The 24,961-nt window shown below is 35.8% G+C and overlaps 1 protein-coding gene across 1 annotated transcript in view; it reads left to right on the top strand.

Moving 5' to 3' along the window:
* Nucleotides 1–24,961, top strand: part of NECAB1 (N-terminal EF-hand calcium binding protein 1) — a gene marked incomplete at both ends in the record, with an annotated part of 134,175 nt that overhangs the window by 7,411 nt on the left and 101,803 nt on the right. Inside the window, 2 exons of the mRNA XM_084230541.1 lie at nt 221–245; nt 19,234–19,342. Of these exons, the coding sequence (XP_084086667.1) occupies nt 221–245; nt 19,234–19,342 (134 nt within the window). The remainder of the gene's footprint in view (nt 1–220; nt 246–19,233; nt 19,343–24,961) is intronic.

Here is a 24,961-nt window from a genome sequence, read left to right as displayed (position 1 = left end):
ATTCCATTGTATGCACATACCACAGCTTGTTTGTCCATTCACTTGTTAATGGACATTTGGGTTGTTTTCAGTTTTTGACTATTATGATGAAAGATCTCAAATTGGATGATATTTACTTACAATAGGTACTTCTTTTATTTAATAATGAGTAAGTTATGAGTATAATGTTCACTGCAATGCATATAAAAATGGTGATAAAATTTTTCCTTTTTCTTTCCAGATACTGAGGAGAGCAGACAAAAATGGTAAGACCAAAAATCAAGTTTCTGTTTATTCAACTTTTACCTTTTAAATCACTTTTACAAGAATAATGTGGAAGGGAGAGGAGAACCCAAGAAATTGATGCTTAAAATGTCAATTTTTGTGCAAGTAAGAGTTTTAGGCAAGTTCATGGCACCAGATATTATGAGAAGTTGAAAGAGGTAGTTGAAAGAGGAAGATGGAGTCTATGTCTTTGAAATGTAGGACCATCTTATTTTGGCTCTGGATTTTTCTCCTTATGCTTTAAATAAATTTTAAAGTAATAGCAGATTCTGATTGTTGAATATCTATGGTGTGCCAAACATTGGACCAAGTGCTTTGAGTTAATAAGATAAAGATTTGAGATTTGAACCTAGGTCTGTGTGACACCATGGTCTAGCCTCCTCACACTGAACTTCGTAAAGATCTTGGGAGTTGCTCCTATACTTTAAGATGGTTACCTGGATGCATGCATTGTTAGACTATCTATGTCTCCTGGCCTTACCTTTCTGGAATGATCATTTATTGAGAGAGAGAGATTTAGGGAAACCAGAAGGAAAATTGTTCTGTCAAAGGAACTATAGTTTAAATGATGCTTTCAAAAAGTCCAATTATAAGCTGTCATAAGCAATATCTTTTAACTTCTTTACTCCACTACAAATTTTGTTCTGTAGAATACCAAATCAGAGCTTATTGAGCTTATTTTGCTGCTATGCTCTTAGTACACAATACAGCTGTATTATTGACAAAAATTTCTAGACAAACAAGCTATAAAATTTCCTTTTCTTGAAATCCAATTTCTTATCTAAAAGTAGAGCTTACCAGCATATTTCAGATCTGACAGTTTAAAAACATGTTGTAGTCTAGTTAACCATGAAGCAACAAGATCAAGAAAAGCTTGACTGGCACTATACATTATCCCACCTAACATAAAATATGTCAATCTAAGGAGCAATAAAATGGGGTCCCAAATCCTGATAATATTTAACTGTGGCTTTTTATCAAAATGTTTTCTCAATCTATGTTGCAGTGATTGATGTCTAACCAATTCAGTGGGTTTCCCCCACTTCACTTGAACCACTTGATTAATTTTTAACACAGAAGTAATGATGCTATCATCTTGTCTCCTCGCCCCACACATCAGCCTTATGCCTGCTATCAGGTGTAGACACTATTGAATGGTCCATATGTCTCCATGCTGCCTGCCTTGCATTTCAGCAGCTGTTTCCAGCTCACAAATGCCTTCTCTCTCTCTCTGCCCCAGCCACTAGTTCTCTTCTCATACCCTCCTTTCTTTGGATCCCAAGGGTCTGATTGAGACTCACTGGTACCTTTGTAACAATCAATCTTCTTTCCATCAAAACTTACCTCTTTGGCAGCCCACTATTAAAACCCACATTAATTATAAAAATGATCTGAAAAGCCAGCTCTAACTATTGAATGGATTTTATGATGACCTCACATGGTATGTTATATAGAAAGGTCATTTGCACCAGCAGACCATGTGGGCTTGTGCAGTCCCATATTTCCTCAGTGGTCTCCTCCCCATGTATAACACCTCCCTGTTCCTTTCTCCCTGTCTTTAATGCCCCATCCTAATAGGCTGTCAAAGCTGCCTGCCCCTTTGCTCTTATTCCCACAGTCTTTACCAGGTGTCCTCTGAAGCACTTGTGAAACTCCTCTTGCCACAGTTCTGTGATGCTGTTCCTGCTTTGACCGCCATCTGCTCTAAGCTTTCCACTTAGCCTGAGAACTCTCATGTATTGGTTACTTAATGCCCCAAAGGACCTTACCTGGGAAGTTGTCTCCAACTCCCCATGCCAGGGTCCCACCCTCGCTGGGCCATCTACACTTGGGCACGTATTGATTACTGCCCTTATAGGGTGAGCACTGTAGTTGTTTGTTAGGTATTCTACCTGTCCTAGTCAAACATGCCTCGCTAGGGCAAAGAACTTATTATGAGTAGACAAAATGGCCAGTCATTCCCAGGCACTCAATATGTGATCAATGAATGAGCAATGATTAAGAACATTTAGCCCACTCATCCCCCTGCCTTTCATCCTGCTTGACTCTTCCTCCTTATTCTCAGGGTGAAGTGAGAGGAGAACAAACTAGGGCAAGTCTGGCTTTAAAGTACTGCTTTAAATCACGGCCTCCCTGATGGCATAGGGGTTGAGTCTCAGTGTTACCAATGCTATTACCTGAGTTTGATCCCAGACCAGGGAGCTAACCCACATGGCACAGCATACCTCTCCTGTCTCGCCCGCTGCTCCCCTCAGTAGTGTATTTCAGTAAATCCACCTGTTCTGTTCCCTACTTTGTCTCTGGTGAACCCTCTCATCCCCCACACCTCTGGCTAATATGCAAGTTTTATGCAAAAATAAGTAAATAAAATCTTTTTTTTAAAAAAAAAAAGTCACTGCTGTGCCACCTAGTAGCTTTGTGACTTTTGACATGTAACAAACTCTGTACCCTTAGCTTTCTTATCAATAAAGGAGATAACATTTGTCAATATCATGGGTTCTTATGAATATTAAATGGGATAAGACATGTCAAGTCCCCAAGGCAGTGCCTGGCACATAGTAAGAACTTTTATCTGCTTCCATTTTGCTACTATGATGATTAATGTTATCACTATTATTATTAAAAGCTTGAGATGCTTTTTGTGCCAGGGGCCTTCACTATCAGACACATGGTGACATTCCAGTCATTTCTATTTCAGTGCAGTTCAGTGGGAAATAAAAAGACTATTTACCATATCTGCAGAATTGAGAAAATGAAAAAGGATACTGGATAATCTATGCAAATTAGAGGATATCAACATAAAAAACCATCTTTCTGTACCATGTGTTCATCACATTCTGTATTTGCAAATAAACAGCTGCTGCATTACTTGATCTCTGGGTAACAGACCCTCACATGGTAGAATCCCTTGTGGACTGCATAATTGGTGGTGGAATAACAAAGAGAAAAAGAGGAGAGAAGCAATATGATAGTTAGCCTGCCAAAGTACAGATTTAGCTTTTGGGATCTCTCTGACATGAAAGAGAACTTGCTGGAGAAATAGAAAAAACATACATGACTAGTGAAAAGCTATGATAATGGTGTCTTGGAGAGATTTTTAGTTTTGGTTATTGTTTTCACATCGTAGACAAGAATCCTGTATAGATAGGTTTCAAAATAGGTTGAGATGCACATGCTTTGATCTAAAGAGCCCAGAATTAAACCTATAATGCCAAATTCCTAAGAAAACTTACATATATGCAGACTGAATAAAAATGAAAATGATACATGGGTATTTGTGGAATCTGCAGAAAGGTTTTTTTTAACCTTAGAAATAGTCAAACTAAAAAGATGGATGGCAGTGACTGCATTCCTTTTGTTGACATTGCTTGCTAAGACTCGCTGCCATTCTCAATCATTGGCACTTTTGATTCCAGTTTAAGAGGCCATTATAATTCTCAGTGGCCTTTAATCCACTCCAGCTGCCTGTGCATTGTAAACCTGTGAGGGCAGAAATCAGGCCCATTTCCATGGGCCACAGTGGTGAGTAAAATCCCAGTCACATCATAGGAGCTCAGTAAATATTTGTGAATCTGTAAAATGTTTATAACCAGCCATTTCATCTTGACAACTAGAAAGCCACAATCATATATCAGTTAATAAAGCTAAACATTGCTGGTATTTATCTGATGTTTATTAATTAATAGTATTACCTAAAATTTATTATGCCATATTATGGATTAGGCCCTATTCTAAATGCTTCATATACATTGATTTCCATCATTATGTAAAGGCTGCAGAATAGACAGTGTAGAACAGTGGTAAGAACATAATTATTGGTTTTATGATCTTGAGCAAATTACTCAACTTTCTCTTATCTCAGTTACCTCATCTGAGAAAGAGGGGTAATATTGTTTCTTGAATGCAGTTGCTTTGAGAATTAAATGAGATTATGACTCAAAAACAAATTCATGATCTCACACATAATAGTAATTGCTGAATATTTTTAACTACTTTTATTATTTTCCCATTATTTCCAGTGAAGATCTCAAGAAGTAAAATAGTTTTTCCTGGGTCTAGGTGGCAGAACCAGGATTCTTGAATTCAGGTCTATTTGACTCCAAATTTGTGATCTTTTTATTTTATCATATATGATCATATGTATGTATTTCACTACATATATATATGAATAATAACCTGAATTTTCAAAGATCTTGAATATGATGTTCTAATTTTCTAATATAGTGGTTTTATTGATTTCTTATACTCAGTGTTTCCCTGGTAAGCTGAAAGAAGGTCACTAATATACTTCAAAAACATAATCTTGACTTTAAAAACCCTAGTTTAAGAAATGTTGATGTTGTATTTGTGTGTTGGGAATATTTTGAGGATTTCATTGGGTCATTATATAACAATGTTAATAGATTAAGTGGGAGTTAGGAAGACCCTTCAATTTTGCCCAAAGTTTGGTTGATTCAATAAATATGGAAAAATGACCTTAGGTAAAGAGGTGAAACAAAGGTTCCATAAATGGGTAACTTGAAGAGTTCATTCCAGAAGTCTGTGATTCTTTGTGTTATGCATGTTGATAATGTGACAGCCCTTTGATGTGAGCTACTTAGCCAAGCATCAGCAAACCCCTACTGGCTTCATAACACCTCTGATCTTCTAATCAGAGATCCTAGCCTCAAATAATGATGAAAAGATTTAGGGTAGGGAAATAAAGATTATTGGCATAGGGCTGATTTTTATTTTATAATTCCTCACTATTTTCTCAAATTATTTGAAACTGATAATCAGATAACTGACTACAGAGCAGTTAGCTTCTCAGCCCTATAACTCATGTTTATTCTCGGGCATATACAAACTAGCAAACTTTTCAACTACAGATCTTCCTCCACTTATAGTAGGGTTACATCCTAATACACCCATCATTAATTGAAAATATTGCAAATCAAAAGTATATTTAATACACCTAACATGCTGTACGTCATAACTTAGCCCAGCCCACCTTAGACAACTTGGAACACTTGCATTAATTTAGACACATTCATCTAACACATTCATCTAAAAGTCTATTTTATAATAAAGTATTCAATACCTCTTATAATTTTTTGTACTAAAAGTAAAATGTTTTATGGGTTTTCATAATACACGTGCACAGCCCACAGTAGAGCACGCTGTGGCATATAAGTTGTTAAGCCTACTGATTGAGTGGCCAACTGGGAGCTTTGGCTCTCCGTTGCCTCCCAGCATCATGTGTGTCAAACCACTTATCAGTAGTCCTGAAGATCAAACTTCACAATTCAAAGGATAGTTTCTACTGAATTCAATGTCACTTTTAAACCACAATAAAGTAAAAAAAAAGAAAGAAAGAAAAAAGTCAAACCATTGTAATTCAGGGATTATCTGTATACACCTACTAGCTTGAAGTTGGTGCAAAGTCTAGTAAAAGTGACTCATAAGAAAAGAAAAACCACAAAAAAACTTTATGCCCTAAGGATGACTCCATTAGAAGTGGCTTATCAAGCAGTGCAGCATGTGGGAGTATACAAATGCAAGTTCTGACTGTAATGACTTTTTTTTAAGACAAATTAAGGGAAAACACATTTTCTATTTCTATAGTATGTTTTTTTTCTAAAATGTAAAGCAGCTTCATGCTTACAACTGTGTTGTTTTTCTACCAAAAGTCAAAAACTGTGAAAATTCTTATCTTTACTTAGCTGGGCTTATCCGCTGTCACAGAAACAAATGAAATTTAGATTTAAATTACTAAGCCCATCACTTGGCTGCCATGGCAGCTAAAGTCTCAGAAGTCATACACTGCTCCAATACCAGATCTTGAAGCGTACACAGTGAACCTGCCCTGAGGTGTGACTTCTACCTCAAGTGCTTTCTGTGATCGAGATTTATGGATTTGACAGCCCAGCATTCCTTCCTTTATGTTCCCACAAAGTAATCACTGGAGTTCCTAAACTCCTCTAGTGCATGTAGATTCAGAAGCCATGTAGCATTATGGTTAATCTAATAACTTTGCTGTCAGATAACTTGGGTTCAAATCAAATCAAATGATCTGGGCAAATTACTTAACTTCCTTATCTACAAAATGGAGATAAAACAGCACCTCTCTCACAGACTTGCTGAAAGATTAAATGAGAAAATACACACAAATATCTTGGAAATGTACCTGGCCCTATGTGCTATCTAGTTTTAATTTTATCCTAATTCTTATTCTAATTTGGTGAAACTGTCAAATACAATGGCCTCCCACTGGTGATGAGTTGTTCCCCCACCCCCTGCAGTGCAGTGCCCAGAGCTTCTTCTGACCATGAAGAAGGGGCTTAATAGCCCCTTCAACGTTTCCAATTGTTTGCAAACCAACAATCCTAATATAACTCCCCATATGTACTTAGATTTAGCTCTAAATTCCCAGTGCGTCCTTTGGGTTCCATGTCATACTGAAAACAAAGGTGACATTTATCTTTATGGGTTTTAAATAAAAGAATTAAATCAGAAAAAAAAAAAAGAAATGTATGTTATACATTATGTATCTAAGACTCTCCATGACAAAAAATACTGCAGTGCTAGGCTTATATTGACTATTTCTTCATGATGTCAAAAAAGATAATGGATCATTGCATGTCTTTGAAAGTAGTAATATATTTATTTTTTCACAAAATATTGTGTTATCAGTTATTACTTATATGGAGCTTCTTAAATTTTTTATGAAAGGTAATGAAACTAAGCATAGAAATGATAGAGTTTTTGGTAGGAGATCATAAATTATAATCTCGCCCACCCCAACCCCTGGCCACCTTTATCCATTTTTATTTCTCTCATTCATTCAGCTACTACTAGGCAATGCTCCCATTTGCCAGACCCTTCGTGAGGCATGAAAAACACTAAAATAAATGATGTTAAACTAAAGATAGTACCACACATGCATGCATGCATTCTCTCTCTTTCTCTCTCTCTCTCTCACACACACACACACACACACACACACACACCATACAATATGCAAGGAATGGAATGGAATTCAGCTAAAGTTCAAACTCTAGAGGAGGGGATAAATATGCAATAGAAAATAATTATACATGCTAATAAATGCTGTAATATAAGTATGTACTGAGATTTAGCCCTAAATTCCTAATGCATCTTTTGGGTTCTAGGCAAAATATTTGGAGTAATCTCTGATTCTACCATTTCTCTGTTTAAAACACTTCATTTGCAACCTACCCATTGCCTATGGGATAATGTGTCAGACCTCCCCTGGTTCTCTTTCTCTGAAGGACACTGCTTCTAATTCCACCATCCCTTGGTGTCTGTGCATGCACAGCTTCCTCAACTGGGAGTGGCCTTTGGCCATGGTTTCAGCTCAAGTTTATTCTCCCTATAAAGCTTTTTCTAAGTGCTTCCCTGGTGGCACAGGCAGCTAAGCACAATGCTGTGAAGCTGTCTGCAGCCTCTGCAGTGCAGGTTCGATCCCCTCTGGCCTTGGAGCAACCTACATGGTGAGCAGATATCTCCTGTCTCACCCGCTGCTCCCCTCAGCAGTGTATTTCATCAGTTTGCCTGTTCTGTTTCCCGCTCTGTCTCTAGTGAATCCTCTCACCCTCCCACGCATTTGGCCTATACCCTAGTTCTTGTATATAAAAAAAAAAGCTTTTTCTGAATTTGGTTTGGCAGAGAAATGGCCTAGGAGCTAGGGGTTCATTTCTAAACTAGTTTTGTCACATGAAAGCTATATAACGTTGGGCTAGTGCTTAAACACTTAGGCCTGACTTATAGGACTGTTGTGATGATTGAATGAAATCACACAATTAAAGTACTTTACACATGACAAATACACAGTACATATCAGTGCCTTGTCTGACTATCCACCATGCTCTCCTCTCTAGTTTCACACACGCACGATACATAATCTATACTCATTATATTGAATAGTTTGTGGGTGTGTTCTTCCACCCCAGCTAGATTGTAAGCTCTTTGAGAGCAGGTGCCATACATCTTTGTAAACCCAGTGATTTGTGCGATGTTTGATTCATGATAGGGATTTCATAAACAGTACAAAGTTGCAATGAGGCATAGAGGAAGGTAAGTCTAATTTTACCTAGGGAAGCCTCCTCTTGAGTTGCAATAGTTGCAATTTGTCCAATTAAGGGTGGGTTAGGTTGGAACAGGTAATTCCAGGTAAAGAGAAAAGTTCAAAGGCACAGAACTTGAAAAAACACATAGGAATTAGTTACTGGGCACAATTTCTTAATTTGTATATATATTCTACATAAAATATTCATAAAGGTGTATATTCTATACATGCCATATACTTAATCCTGGTTGCTTGACTTTCTCCTGCAACAGCAACTCACATCTCAGGAAACAGCACCACAGTCAGCAGTTGCCCCAACCAAAAGTTTCAGAGGCTTCCATGATTCTCCTCTTTCCCTTAGAGGTCTATGTCTAATCCATTAGTGGGCCTGTTTGCGCAACAGTTAAAAGGATCTTCAAATTCAAATTCCTTCTTATTACATCCAATTCTCACCCTAGTTAAAGCCTCCTTAATCTTGTACCTGGGCTGCTGCAGAACCCTCAGATTAGAGTTGTTGAAAGCTTTAGTAAATTAGCAGCAAAGATGAGAGAGAAGAAATTAAACTTGATGTAATGGCAAAGACCTGATAATTAATTGGAATGCCTAATGAGAGAGATATGAAGGTATTTAATGGCATGTATTTATATAAGGGTAACCAGGTGGACATGAGATTGTTACATTCTTTATGTTGAAAGTATCTTATATATTAAAAGTTTGATTTCTTTGTAATATCCAGGTCACTTTTAGTTATGAGAGCTTACTTCTGAATATGTTCTCTAATAGGTGACATTTCTTTTTCCTTAATAGTCTAAATCACACCTAAGTGTTAAAAAATTGAAAAATTTACTAGATGATACATTATTAAGATATGTTGCTATGAGCAAATTGGTTCACACTTCAAAAGAAAATGTTATTACAGTAATAACATTTATAATAACATTTATAGTAATAACATTTATAGTAAGTAACCCTAGCAGAAGATGACTATGTGCTAACTGCTATGCTAGGGATCATTTTATTTAATCTTCATAATAATCTTACAAGGAAGATAAAATCATTATCCTAATTTTATCAATGAGTAATCTGAAATGTAGGTAATTTTTTCAAGGGCCCAGAGCTAAGTAAATAGGATTTATATCTAAATTATTCTTCACCTCAAAAGTCTTAGTTCTTTCCTTTTTTTTTTTTTTTTTTTTGTGGGACCCTCGCCGGTGGCCGGGGATCGAACTGGCGCTGCAGAGGCTGCAGGCAGCCTCACAACCCAGTGCTCAACCACTGCATCACCAGGGGAGGCCCTCAAAAGTCTTAGTTCTTGGCCCAGGATGCTTTATTTGCTATGGCTCATCTCTGTAGCAGCATTATGCTGTCAAAATTTAGAAATATCAGTCTTTCCATATGAACAATGCTAAGTGATTCAATGGGATTTAAAAACAAAAGACGTAGATATATGGAATTATTTGTCTATGGTCTTGTTTGCAGGTGGCATGGTCTAATGGAGATTTGGAACGGAAAAGGTCAACTTTTACTTTTGGCCTTATCATTTGCTCATTCATTCATTCATTTCCCTAGTAGTTTATGAATGCCCCCTATTTACTGGATATGGTGCTAGGTGGTCAGATTAGAAAGATAAAATTTACAGAAACTTAAGTATATATTTTCTACTGTTTATCTTAGACAAATTAACTTCTCAAGCTTGTTTCCTCATTTTTAAAGTAAAGATTATAAGACTAAATTAACAATGTTATTGTGAAATCTAAGCAATGTAAATATATATGAAATCCCAAAGATTTTTCTTAGTATATTGTAATTTTCTTAGTATATTGGCGGTTCTCTCTGCCTTCATTAATTTCACATAGGCTCTAGAGAGCCCACGTGATTTCCTTACTTGTGAATCAGTTATGTCAAGTTGATGGAAGACTGAGTCCTTACAATGCTTTATGTTACTAGGGCAAATTATATATTTGTGTGACAAAAGGAACTACCCTTAGATTTTTGCACATGTATCTGTAGAAAACTTAGTTGCTTAACTTTAAATTCTTAGGAATGACTTCAGGTGGAGATACTGAGTAATGTCACTTGATAACTAGCACCTTATTAATAAACGACTGATAAGCACAGGCAATATTGAATACAAATGTCATCAATAATGCAAGGGGTGTCACTAACCCAAATGAATGGTAATGTCTAAGAATCCAGAAGAGAAATAGGTCCTGGGCTTAGGGTCTGTGGACTTACTAGGTAAGCTAATGGAATAATTGTTCTTAACTAAATATTTAAAAATTAGTAAAAAATTAAGATAGGTTAAAAAAGAAAGATTGTTATTAATCAGAACCAATCAATTCAAAGTGACAGAAAATCAACTCAGATTAATTTAAGTAAATTTGGGAGTGTGTTGGTGCTTGTCATTGAATACTGAGGAAAGGGTGTTTCAGGCATAGCTGTATCCAGGGGTTCAGGAATCACTTTCTCTACCTCCTTCCTTCTCTCTTCATCTAAATTTTGGTTTTCCTCTGGTTTTACTTTCAGATAAGCTTTATTTCTAGGAGTGACAAGATAGCATTTAGTTCAAATCAGAATAAAAAGAGCATCTCTTTTAATAGTAGCTTTAAAAAAATTCTCAAGTTTTCCTCTGATTAATCAACTAGTCTTATGTCCATTCTCAAAGCAATAGCTGAGAGAGGGGATTAACTAATTTTTTAGGCTTTGGTTACTCACACATTCCCAGGTTTGGGTGAGGTGCATGAAGCCTCACCTAAAATACTTGCAGAGAGAGCAGGTGCTTCCACGTGAAAATCAGTTTCTCTTATTTTTGCAAAATAAGAGTAATTAGATGTAGAGCAGGCAAAAATAACAGATAGTGCTAGTTTAGAAGATAAACTAGCTGGGAAAGCAGTGAGAATAAAAGACTAGGAGGTGAAAGAAAAAATTCAACTATGCATTGTGTTTCTTTGTCTGTATCTAACACCTGAATCAAAACATACTTCACATCACAGCAAAATGTGCCTCCAAATAGAGGATTCTTTACATTGTTAATTTTGAATCCACATTCTCTACAAATGAGTAAATGTTCCTCCCACAAATGTTTCATCTGTCATTCCACAAAAGGCTTAGTAAATGGGCGTGTGTTTTCTTGTTGCCTTTCTCCCAGTCTTGCATAAAATGTTAGTTAATTCTCCGTGGTAATGACATTAAACAGATCTTTTTCACTAAATTAGAAGCATATTTTTTCTAGTCATGAAAAACTAATATACACTCATTTCCTCAAGATGAAGACAGTTTTTTTTTCATATTTCCAACACAATTCCCAGTGACAAAAATATTTTGATTTAAGAAATAGCTTTCCTGATAAAGTATCTAAATATCTGGCATCAATTCAGTGCAGAGTCAAGCATTTAACCAAATTATTTCATTTCCTACCTGATTTATGGGCCCGTGGGTGATTTTAAACCAAAACAGCTTTGATAAGGAGCTTCTAGAAATGTGTCCCAGGAAGTCTGCTTTCTATGGCCTCAGATAAGTTATTTAACCTTGCTATATTTCAGTTTTCTTCTCCATAAAAGAAAAGAATCATAATTAATTCATAAGATTTAGTATGATGAATATAGATATAAAATTTGGAGTGAAAATATTTTGCAAGATAACAGATAACATATTTTTACTTGTTTGAGCGCTCATACATAGAACACATTTCATTCCCCAAAATAGTCTGCAGAAAACATGGAGACCAAGGTAGAAAGCCTGGGGTTTAAAAAAAAAAATGAATTAGTTGAGTTTATTGAGTTAAATGTGTTAGATTTCATCTTTGTCTTAATTAACATTATTATTATTTCTCCCCCCCTTTAGATTTATCATATATGAGTCTTTATATTTAAGGTGGGGATTTCCTAGAACTGCTTTCATGCTCCCTTTTCTTTCAGCTTTAGTCTGGGTCACAGCTGTAATTGTGCTGCCTTTTACCATGGTGGCTGTTTTAAATTCTGCCTCCATCTTGGTCTCAGCCAGGCCTGCCTGTTTTTCAGTTTTGTCCTCAAGATAGATAAAAAGAGCAGAACAAGAACATATAGAACAAGTGCAAGGAATGTATGGTTACCAGCCCCATGACACTTCTACATTGTTCTTATTTTTATGTTGTCAGTAAATTATTTTAAAATAAATATATAGCATTGGAAGTTATAATAGGAGGGGGCTTTATTTAGAGAAAAGAAGTTAATGCACAATGATATCAAATGACTTGTACAAGGTGATATGTACATTTCATAGAATGTGTTTTATCTCTTAAAATTTAATAAAATATTAATATATTAGTAATAATGATTCTGAACATACAATTTAGAACTTCATTTTTGAAACAAGCTTGTGATTTTTTTCTATTTCTGCCTCTAAGATTTGTGTATGTATGCACAGTATATGCTCTCCTTTGTGAATTAAACTCAGTGATGTTTTCCAGGTGTTCATTTCGTACCAGAATGCTGTTTTTTTGTTTTTTTTTTTAAGATTTATATTTATTTATTTATTTATACAAGCAGTGGGTACAGTCAGAAGCGCGGGAGGGTGAGAGAATTCACCAGAGCCAGAGCGGGGAGCAGAGCAGGCATAAGGACCGAAGTACACTGCTGAGGGGAGCAGCGGGCGGCAGGAGAGGTCTGCGCACCATGTGGGACCCTCCTCCGGTGGCCGGGGAGCAGCCGGGGATCGAACCGGCGCTGCAGAGGCTGCGGGCAGCTTCACAACCCAGCACTCAACCGCTGCACCACCAGGGAGGCCCAATGCTGTTGTTTTTAATGGAAGATCATCATGTTTAATCTTGATAAACTGCAGTATTTAAAGCATTCAACAATGTTAAATTAATACATGAAAGGAAAGCCCATGTTTTGAAAACAATCATTTCTAAAGCTCACAAAAACTAGATTAAAATTGTAGTAGAAGATATGTGTGGAAATGAAACTTGAAGGAAAAATTAAATAAGTGTATAAAGAGGCTTTTCTAAAAAAAAAGAAGTACAAGGCTTTGAATGTACAAAACCTGACTACCTAAAGAAAGAAATTAAAAATTCTATTTTTAAATAAGCAAATGAAATTCCCATTTTTGTATGTACTTACTTAGAAGAGTAAGGATAAGGAAGAGTGGAAAATTGGAATTAAAAACACACAAATGGGGGGCCACCCGTTGGCGCAGCGGTTGAGCGCTGGGTTGCGAAGCTGCCTGTGGCCTCTGCGGCGCCGGTTCGATCCCCGGCTGCTCCCCAGCCACCAGAGGAGGGTCCCACATGGTGCGCAGATCTCTCCTGCCATGCCCGCTGCTCCCCTCAGCAGTGTACTTCGGTCCTTCTGCCTGCTCTGCTCCCCGCTCTGCCTCTGGTGAATTCTCTCACCCTCCTGCGCTTCTGACTGTACCCCGTGCTTGTATAAATAAATAAATAAATAAATAAATAAATAAATAAATAAATAAATAAATAAATAAAAATAAAAAATAAATCTTAAAAAAAATAAAAAATAAAAACGCATAAATGGTCTTCACTTAGTAAGACAGATCTAGCATGTCCATCCAAACTCACCTTTACATAATTGAACTCTTCTGTGCTCTAGCTACCTTTCCTAAATGTTTCCCGTGTAACCTCATTCTTAATCCTTGCAATAACCAAAATCTGAAACTTAGTGAATCTAACTAGCATTTTCAATACTTGTTCTGGGTCTTTTCTTTCTCAATGTAGGCAATCTTTCCAGGAAAACAAACTCACTCACTTCTAGGACCTCAATTAGTGTCTGCTGATAACTACCAAGCACACACTTCAGCCTCTGCCCCCTTCTGCTCCCCTTCCCTCCCTCTGTCTCCCCTGTTCCTCCTGCACTTACATGTGTTCTCTCTCTCTCCTCTTCCTCTGCTCTACCCCTCCCTTTCACCTCCTCTCTTTTTTTTTCTAGACCTGTTTTATCTTTGTGCCCATTAGATGCCTTTACTGCTTCTGCAGATATTTCTAATTTCAGCATGTCCAAAAGAGCACTCTTCACTCTATGCTTTTGCCATGTGTTCTCTTACAATGAATGGAGAATCATCCATCTGATGGTTCAGTTCTGGAAAGTGGGTATCATCTTGGACTTATGGTGCTCTCTTCTTTTCCCGTCTCCTAAAACTGATCACATTGGTGATGAGTCTATTTCCCAAACAGATTTAAATTTATTCACTTCTATGTGTTCTTACTGTCACCTCCAAAATTTATATCACTGTTGCCCAAATTAATGTGACTTATTCTTTTTTTTAAAACAATCTGATTTTTTTAAGATTTATGTATTTATGCATACAAGAACTGGGATACAGGCCAGAGGTGTGTGCAGGAGGGGAGTGAGAGGATTCACCAGAGACAGAGTGGGGAACAGAACATGCAGACTGACTGAAATACACTGCTGAGGGGAGCAGCAGGCAAGACAGGAGAGGTGTGCCTCACCATGTGGGTTGCTCCCTGGCTGGCCTTGGATCGAACTTGTGCTGCAGAGCCTGTGGATTGCTTCACAGTGTGGTGTTTAACCCCTTGCGCCACCAGGGAGGCCCCTAATGTGACTTATTCTTAATGGTCTTCTGGTAGCATACCTCTCCATTCCCTCCCACATTCAGCTTTCCAGTCAGCTTTCCACTGAATGTCTCTTGAGCGCTCTTGCAGTAAATTAAACTCATATAATATTTACATTATTTCTCATGAGGTTGACTCTATCTAATTCTCTCACTTTTCCTCCTTCCCCCCAATGTAGACTCTTTTGTTCAACTTTATTGAGGTATAGTTGACAGTTGTATATATTTAAGGTACATAATTTGGTGATCATATAAAGATAATTTTTGAAGTATTCACCACAGTAAAGCTACTTAACATACCAGTCACCTCATATAGTAACCATTTTCTTTCCTTTTTTAATTTGGTGGTGAGAACACAGGATCTACCCTCATCTAATTGCAAATATATAATACAATATATGAATTAATTAATCTATCATAATTAATCTATCGTAATCTATCATAATTTAATCTATCATAATTTAAATATTGTACCCCTTGATCAACATCTCCCCATTTCACACTCCAATCAGTCTGTAGTGACCACCATTCTACTCCAATATATACATTTTGCCTGAGGATACTGATTTTTCTTTTCTGTTCCCATCCCATATTTTTTCATGCCTCCTAGCTTTATGGTTGGTGTTCTCTCTGCTCAAAATGCTCTTCCTCTTTACAAATGTTATCCCACTAAGCTCTGGTCTGCAGTTGTGTCTCAGGTGAAATGCCACTTCTTCTAAGAAATTTTCCCCATGCCTTTACATCTGGATTAGTTTCCTTTTGTACATGTTCCCAGGGTCCCCTCTATGCCCTGGAATGACCCTTATTCTACTGTATTTGGCAATTCATTTGGTAAATCCTCTATCATAATTATAAAATCCATAAGGGCTATCTATATACTTATCAACAAAACCATGTTTGGCATAGAGGATTTTGATAAATATTTGATGATACTAGTAAATGGCAAATCCCTGTTTAAAACTCAAGATTTTCTTCATTATTGTGCACTAAGCAGTTGCATTCTGCTGCCTTCATCTTAAAAAATTACGGGAAGTTGGAATATAAGATTAAAATGATTTAAAAATAAAGCCAAACAGGATCAGCTATGTTCAGAACAAATTCAGACAAAGCATGTAATCCTAAAAGAAACACTGAAAAAAAGAAAAAGCCTGTGGTGGCAAAAGTTAAGACAGTATCATATGGCATCAAACTTTACAGAATATGGCTATTTTATAAGTCAAGTCAATATAAATCCAGGTTTAACTGTGCTGCTCCATTTCAGAATAAAAGTTCAACAGGAAAATTGAAGTTGAAATAGATTATTTTAATAAAAATTTATAATTGCATCTTTAAGGAAACAGAAAAATATCGATGGTTTCACCTATAACAGGAATATAGGGGACCCAAATAAGACGTCAGTGTAAAAAAATAATAACAGTACAAAACACAACAAAGCAAAAACAGACAGTTATAAACCAGAGACATACTGCAGGGGAGGAGGAAGGAGAGGGATGAGAGGGAGGGAGGGAGGAGCACAGGGGATTGTGGTGATAGTGCATGGGTGCCTCGGGGAAGGAAATTCTATGGGAACTTAATTTGAGGGGGTGGGGGAAAGTATATATTGTCTAAAAAAATGTAAAAAAAGATAAATGTTAAAATAAAAAACATTAAAGTAGGAAAAAATTTTATAATTGCTTCTTTAATGCAGAATCATGGTAAAAAGGAATTTTTTTTCTCCCTCTCCTTTAAACCAATACAACACTTTTATTTATTATTAAAGCATGAAGGTTAGAAGTATTCCAAAGTAATGCTTTGCAATTGCTTGTTTAAAATTGGGGCAGAAAACTTCCAGGAATAAGAGCAGACTTTGAAAATACTTTCCATCCTACAAATCAAAAAATGTAATTCAATACCTCCATTTTGTATTTTGTATTTCCAATGAGAATTAGAAAAAAAGAAGGCTAAAATCCCCATAAAGTCATCCAAAACATTAGTCAATGCTTCATAAGACAGTATGTGCATTACTACACGAACTCACTCTTCGTAATTACAAGGCAGTATTCCAGGCGCCCACCCTATCCCCACGGTGTATAGGCAGCTGAAGCTGTAATAGCGTGATTCAGCTCGCCTGACGACCATCAAATAATCACAAAAAAAAAAAATCCACCATGAATATGTATGTATTACATTTGTTACAGTCACAATGGTAGAGTTGGAAACAGTGGGTTGATGTCAGCTTTTCTTTCATTCTTTTTTTTAAAGAAGATGAAAACCTTTCCCTTTTTCTCTTATCCTTACCTCTGGTTTATGTGGTTTCCCAGGCTGCTAATATGTTTTTCACCAATGTATGGAGATCCAAGGCCCAGAGACTATTACTAAGTTTCGTCTGGGATATACAGCAAGTTACAAGGAGTTAAAGTTTAAAATGGTCATTTGAAACATGACACTAAAATAGCCCTTCCAAAAACAGAAACACAAAATTAAACAATTGATGAGCCTTGTGGGTTAAACCTTGTTTTGCATTGAGTTTCTGTGATGTTTGAGATGGCTGAGGTAGACCAGCTAGGCTGGCCCAAGGGGCTACTGGAGCTTAGAAACTCTTTCTGTGCTTGCTCCGGATCAAGATTTTTATACCTCAAAGGCAATGCGTGCTCAGTAAACTGTGGCAAGAACTGACTTGAAGGTTGGTTTAATACGCCTATTGATTTAAAAAGCAAAATGAAATGCAATTTAAAAACACTCGGGGAGCAGGAATATAGAAAACCTAAATAAGGGACCAGAAAAAAGACTAATTATAATAAAGTAAAAATCAAAATCACAAGCAACTATAAACCTATAAACCAGAAACACATTAAGGGGGAGGTGGGTGTAGAAGAGGGGGTGGGAATAAGGGGGGGGTGGGAATATGGGAGGTGGGAATTGTATGGGGACTATAACCAAGATGAAAATGCATACATTGTGCAAAAATTAAAAATGAGGAAAAAAATAAAATAAAAAGTAAAATAAATAAATATCTGATCGCAAAATAAAATAAATAAAAACACTCAGTGGTCTTTATATTTTGCAAATAAGAATTTTTGAAATGTTAGAGACTTTAAGTCCTTATCTGAAAAACTGAGTAATTCAGTAATTAGCTTGTCTCATCCTTTATGTTAGAAAGGCATCACACAGGTTGTTTAAATTCCAGATTTCCTGTCTGCCCCTGCCTCCATGCCTTCTGTAAGTTTCTGATACTCAGGTAGGACCTGACAGTCTGCATTTTTAGCTGTCCTAAAGCTGGCATGTGAGTCATGTTTTGAGAGAATAAATATTCTAAATAAACCTTAAAAAATTCTTTGTTATTAAATCATACCTTCTCTCTACTCCAAGATAAATTCCACAGTGTTGTTGATAGGATCCATTCACAGGAGTTTTGTGAGTTGTGTAAATTCCTCTTGAGAACTCAGTTGCCCCTTTGTAAATGGAGAGGACCATTCTCCCACTTACAGTCCTTGGATTATTTTGAGAGACCTGAGAAACCAGCTCAGAAGGGTGTTTCTCTCTCCTTTTTTTCCATTCAATTCACCTGAATTTCTGCTGCTGTGTCTTGCACACATCGTTTTATTTTCACCTGTTATTCATATGTTTCTTCCATCTCTGCTAATGTATGTATTTCTGTTCTTTAGGAAAATTCAATAATAAAACTCCTCATGCCCCCAAATGGAAAGATCTTTTATTATCCAAACTGATATGCATTCCACAATGTGTTGCAAGTACTCTGTTCTGCTGTGTAACATACTTACACTCATACGGTATACCTTCTCTTTTATTAGATGCCATGACTGCATTTCACTTCTGTATCCCACAATAAGTAAAATGTGTTTGGCTTAAAAAGTATTTGTTTATTTAAAGGATAAAGGAATGTACATGGTTCACTGGTAATAAGAACCCCACGTGTTAGCATCTGTTCTCTCAATAAACACTTATTTAACATTTGCTTCTTATTCTGTAACCTGCTAGATCCTATATATAAAGGAAAAAAATACCTAAATAATTTCTCTTTCTGGGGATTTTATTTGTTTGTGTATAGACAGCTACATTGTTTGTTAAATGTTAAATATCTACCATGTAAATAAATGAACCAAAAAACTACCCAAACCATATATACGTATTTCATCAGGGTATATACATATCTGCAGTCTATGTACTGAAAAAAGTCACCAAATTGTTTTTCTCTTTAACATTGAATTACTCTTTGGTTTTGAATACATATATGGTTATGCACAAATAAACCTGCATGTGATCTGTGCAAAGTTTTAAAAACTAAAAGATAAGAAAACGAAGTAAATAACATGCTTCTTTCTGTTCTTACATTTCAGATGATGGAAAATTATCCTTTGAAGAATTCAAAGCTTATTTTGCAGATGGTGTTCTGAGTGGAGAAGAATTACATGAGCTCTTCCATACCATTGATACACATAATACTAAGTAAGTAACTTTTATCTTTGGATTCTGTAAGCAAGATAGAAAGTGTGTGAAAAAATATATGCTTCTGAGAGAGAGAGGGGAAAGATATACAGGGCACATCTTATGCTTACCTATGTTTAATTCTGAGATACCCCCTGTTAAAAATTGAAATTCTCTGAAGAACTAAATATTGAACTGTAAAACAATGATCTTCTGTAGGGAGCTCTCCTAAAGTAGTTTTAGAGTATTCAGAATATGAAACAAAAATTTAATTATGAATAATTCTAATTCTATGATTAATAAGAAATTAGAATTCTATCTTGTGTCTTAGGTTTCTTCATTTAAAAATTATCCAGAGGCCATTCTTATATTAATATAGTGGAATGAGAAAATGCCACAGTTCAGATGTACTGAACTCCCAGTACTAATTCCTGAGAGATGCATGGAATGCAGGACACAGAATTTTCTCTGAATAATAAATGCAAACAGTAACCCATCTATTTTATTTACTTTATGCATACAAATCTCTTTTTCATTAGTATAACATTTATAACATTTCTATTTATATTCTCACCATCCTTAAAAAATATGAAATGATGAGGAATTTGGGATATAGAACAATAGAAATGTGCTGCTTGATTTGAGCAATTGACCCAAATCACATTATTTGTGACCATTGTGATTACAGAATTTGAATGTGGAAACACACTATTTCAATCATGACTTGAGAGCCATCAGTTTGTTTACTGCTTGAGCATTCAGCATCTTGGTTTAGGCAGTGCTGCGATGGTTCCAGGCAGTGAGCCAGCATGGCACGAGAATGCTCTTGGGCTGCATTTAAGCACAGATATTTTCTTGAGACAAACTAATAAGGAAAATGAAAAAGATTAAATTCACTTTACTCAAGTGGCTGAATATTTTGCAATCAACCAGTTTGTAAATTTTTTGACTTCTGTTCGGGTTTCACATTCCCTTTGAAATGGCTTAAGTTCTTCGTATCAGAAACAGTATTAGCAGATGACTTTATCAAAAGTTCCATTCTGTTCAGTAAATCTAGGCCTATCAATGCCCTAGTAGGTACTGATAACACAATATGGAAACAGCTTGTAGTTTATGAAACACAGACCCACTAACTAATCATTTCATTCTAAGATCATAGACGATGTCAGTGAGGTGTGCTCAGATCATATTAGGATGACAAAAGGAGATTTTAGTTTGGTAGGCTCAGGGAATGTTCTTTAGATAGCCAAGAATTGTTTATATGGAATAGTAGAAATTGACCAGGTAAAAAAATGGACAGGGGAATATTCCAGTCACAGAGGAAGGCTAACAAAAAGCCCTGGAAGTCTAAGGTGAATGAAAGTAGTAAGTGTTTTCTTAGAACCAAAGTGTCAGCTGTAAGCCTGAGAATCGGAGAAGAATCTGGGAAGAATGGGCCATAGAAGAAGGAATTTGCATTCTGAGATTGCAAAAGTGCTTCAACTCTAATATGTAGGTTAGGGAAAACTATAAACGAACTTAAGCAGCATCTTCATACATCATTGTGTCTCTACCGACTGATAAGCTTCAGGGGGTAATGGTGGAGGGAAACTACAGATGTTAGCTGAATCCTTAAATTAGCACTGAGGAATAATGTTTACACATAGAGAAAGGAAGTCAGATGATGCCATTCTGAGGGATGAGCCCTGAGTGAAGAAAAAGAACAGAGACTCCCTTTGTGGCTCAGATGTTAAAAGTTGAGATGCTGAAACATGGATGGCACTGGAAGGGATCATGCTCAGCGAAATAAGCCAAAAAGAAAAAGAAAAATACCGGATGGTCTCACTCATAGCAGGAATCTAGAAAACTTAAATAAGGGACCAGGAAAATGAATATAAGAAAGTGAAAATCAAAATCAACAAAAAACTATGAACCAGAGACACTTTTTGGGGGGTGGGGGGGCGGGAGGGGAAGGATTGGGGTCAGAATGGGGTGTTTGCAATTGTATGGGGGAATATAAAAATAAAATTTAATATTAAAAAAAAAAGTTGAGATGCTGATACCCCCATCACAGTTATTATTATTAAAGTTTTAATGATATCCAGCTTTAGAAAAACTGTTGAGAATATAGTTCCAGAATTAAATGTCAGGGAAATTTCTCAATATGTTTTTACATATTAACGAAAAAGTTTCAATAGATGCTGTTGGTCTTATTTTGCTGTTTTATTTATTTATTTATTTGCTGTTTTATTTATTTATTTGGAGTTACTTAGCATAGAATAAAATTACATACGTGTTAAGGAATTACATGTAATGAGTTATACAATAAGTTTAAAGGAATAATTTTTACTAGCATTTTCTCTCATATATGTATTAGTGACAAGTGTGTTATGATAATGATGGTATTCATCTTAATTTGGAGCTAAAGTATGTTAGATGCAGGGTCTGAATTATATCCATGAAATTCCTTCTTTTTAAAAAGATGTCATTGTCAGGCTTTGATTTTTTTTTTTTTTTGAGTAATTCAAATACTGGTGGAGAAATTTCAGAGCTATATTTCAAGTAAGTGATAACTTTGTCTTTGCATGATCCAAGTTATTATCATTTTAGTGGTTACTGTATGCAAGCTATATATTTTGCTCCTTCCACATACTTTCTGAGAAAATATGCTCTATTTGTCCAACATACCCAACCACTTTTATTTGATCAAAGGTAGACCCTTCCCTGAAGGAGCCAATTCATAAATAAGGTGGCTCAAGACAGTCAGATTCATTAATTCATATTTATGTTGAACCACAGGAGACAGAAATCACAAATGAATGTCTGCAGCCGAGGTCCCTAGGGCTGCCTAGAGCCTCCTGCTCCTGATATCAGTAGTTGAAGTTAACCTCAAAGTCCATTAAATTATTGAGTGTATAAATTCAATGCACTGCATTTTCTTGAGTTTATTTGAATAAGATTCTATTTCTTTCAAAAGTGTGGTCTAAGAAAGTATTACCTTAGCTCATTCCTGCCATCTATGATAATCCAATTTTCTTTTTCCTGTTTGAAAGTGACATATATTTCAAAAATATTTAGAAAGAAGGCAAATATTAAGACTATGTCTTACCAGTCTTTTGTCTCATGAAGAATATTCTTAAATTATTATACTTGATTACAAGGAGCAAATATTACTTAGAAACATAATTATAGCTGTGCCAATAGTACAACGTAATTAAAGGATTTTAAATATCAAAGTAAATCATTCCTTATAAAACAACATCAAAAAGACATCAGGTAAACCTACAGATTTTCAGGGGTCATGTTTTTTATAAGTAGCTTTAAATGAAAAACTATAAACATAGAGTTGTGCAATGATTTTAGAAAATAGTTTGACAAGTAAAAAACACATACTGGTGCCTCTATATTTATTTAGGTAGCTCACAGTTTCAGTTTCCAGTATTAACTTGCTGAATTTTTTCCTTCATTTCATTCATTCATTTCTTTGTTCTTTCATTTTAAAAAGTGAGTATTTAAGAAATTATGTTAAGTATGTGAAGAGCATTTCACTGAATTTTTTAATTGCCCTTAAACCTCTTAGTTCTTGTCAGTCAAATTTCCTCTCAAGGATACAAATGACCTATAACAAACAGAAAAGCAGACCAAACATATATAACCTCGTGTTTGATGCTGTGGAAAGATTTCTGTATGTGACTGTTACCAAGGTTAGAAGGATTTCAGGTCTGAATCATAGAAAATGTTTTCAGTGTATTTCAAATCTAACCCCTCAAGCACATGTCCCTGCATATGAAGGAAAGTGTCTAGAGAGTTTTGACCCATACAATTGTAAACTGTATAATCTCATTCTAGTGAGGATTCCAAGAATCATCCTAATTTTTTATTTGAATTTGAATTTTTCAACAATGAATGTTTTTCTGGTAATTACATTCCTAATCTATATGACCTAGAGATTTTGTTCAGAACATAGGCTTTAGAAATGAGAGGAAACCTGAATAAAAATAAGAGAAATTTGAAGGTAGCAAAAGTCTAACTTTCCATCACCTTTAAAAAACTTTATTGATTTTTTTTCTATTATGTTTGGACATTTGGAAAATTGTTAAGAGCTTTTTTCTTAAATAGAGTAATTGGATGAATGTGGAATATAAAACAACTTTATGTCTGTGGATGATTCCTGGAATATGTGATAGAGCAAAGGAAAAGAAGGTCAAAATGTAAGTTTTTGTCAATAAGGCCAAATATTGTTGCAACTAACTTTCTCCAACTAAGTAAAGTGACACAATCTAATATTCCAGGACATTATAAAGAATGTAATATCCACCTTACTAAATGTTATTCTTCACAAATTTTGTTCAGCCTTCATATTGTTTTATTTCTACATCAAATATGCTCACTGTTTACATAAGACAGAATAATGTCGCAGTCATTTTGTTTAGCCTTATTACAATTTTCCAGTTCCATTAAAGATTGTTTAAACATACTTCTCCCCAAATTTTGTGATAGTCACTGTTTAGGAAAGAATACTTGAAATCCTTAGCATTTAAGTTTGGAACAAGAGAGCAGTATTAGGCAAAAAGTGATCCTCCTAGTATACTTCATTTTGAGTTCCAGATTGTTACCAAATGGTAGACCAGATGGAAGCTTTGCTTTTAGGTAACTGTGAACACAGAGAAGTTTCCCAGGGCCTGCAGATGGGGGCCTGTGACTTGAGATGGATGAGTGATGTCTTCAGGTTAAGTACTCTTTATTCCAGGCTAAAATAATTTGGGGTGAGGGGGCACTGAGTACTGAGATTTCAACCCCGTCCTTGTTAAATCACTGAAGCACATTAATGCAACAAAAATATCACCACCTACTAAAAAAAGCATAGTCCATCATGAACTAGTTCTGAAAGTTTAAAAGCTCTTTGTTAAATTAAACTATTTTTCTCCCTAAGCTTCCACTTATTTTTATCTTAGTTCTGTTCTTTAGGGCCATGTGAAATATGAATAATTTATGACAAGTCTTTCTAATACTTGAAGACAGTTCTTACACACCAATGATGAGATAAGTCTCATAATATTTGGAGAGTAATGCTATCAAAGGAATTGTTCCAGACAGAAAAATTTTGTTTCTTCAAAACTGGGAAAAGTTGTACATCTTGTATTTGTGCATGAAAGTCAAATTCTAAAATTGGATGAATTGGTGGATAAAGTCACTTTCTCCATTGAGTTATCTATAACAGTGCTAAAGTAAGTACATTTTTTTTGGCTATAGGAAAAGAAGGCAGGATAGGTTCCCAAGAAATGAACAGTAGGTTGGTCTGAAAATCATGTAGCAAAACTGCATTACAGTTTGAATAGAGAGTCTGTTCCAATAGTGGGCAACAGAGATCTCCATATTAACACAGCCTATACTATCTTCAACTTGAACTGGCAATTTTGAAATCAGCACTGAGAACTGCCTTAAGGAATATGGCAGGTCACAATTTCAGGTGGTAGTCTAAGGAAGTATAGCATAACTGAGAGGTGCACAGTCAAAATATCAGAGAAGAGGAAAAAAATCATGACACTCCATGTCACGAGAATAAAGTAGAAAATCAGAGTCCATAGTCTGGGGTAAAATGCAGTGGTCAGACTGCAAAGGCTGGGGTTGAGTTTTAGCAGTAGTCATTGGGCAAAGGAA

This window comes from Talpa europaea, assembly GCF_964194135.1.
Source record: "Talpa europaea genome assembly, chromosome: 3".
Lineage (NCBI taxonomy): Eukaryota > Metazoa > Chordata > Mammalia > Eulipotyphla > Talpidae > Talpa > Talpa europaea.
The sequence above is the reverse complement of the archived record's forward strand: the minus strand, read 5'-3'. Positions and strand labels throughout refer to the sequence as shown.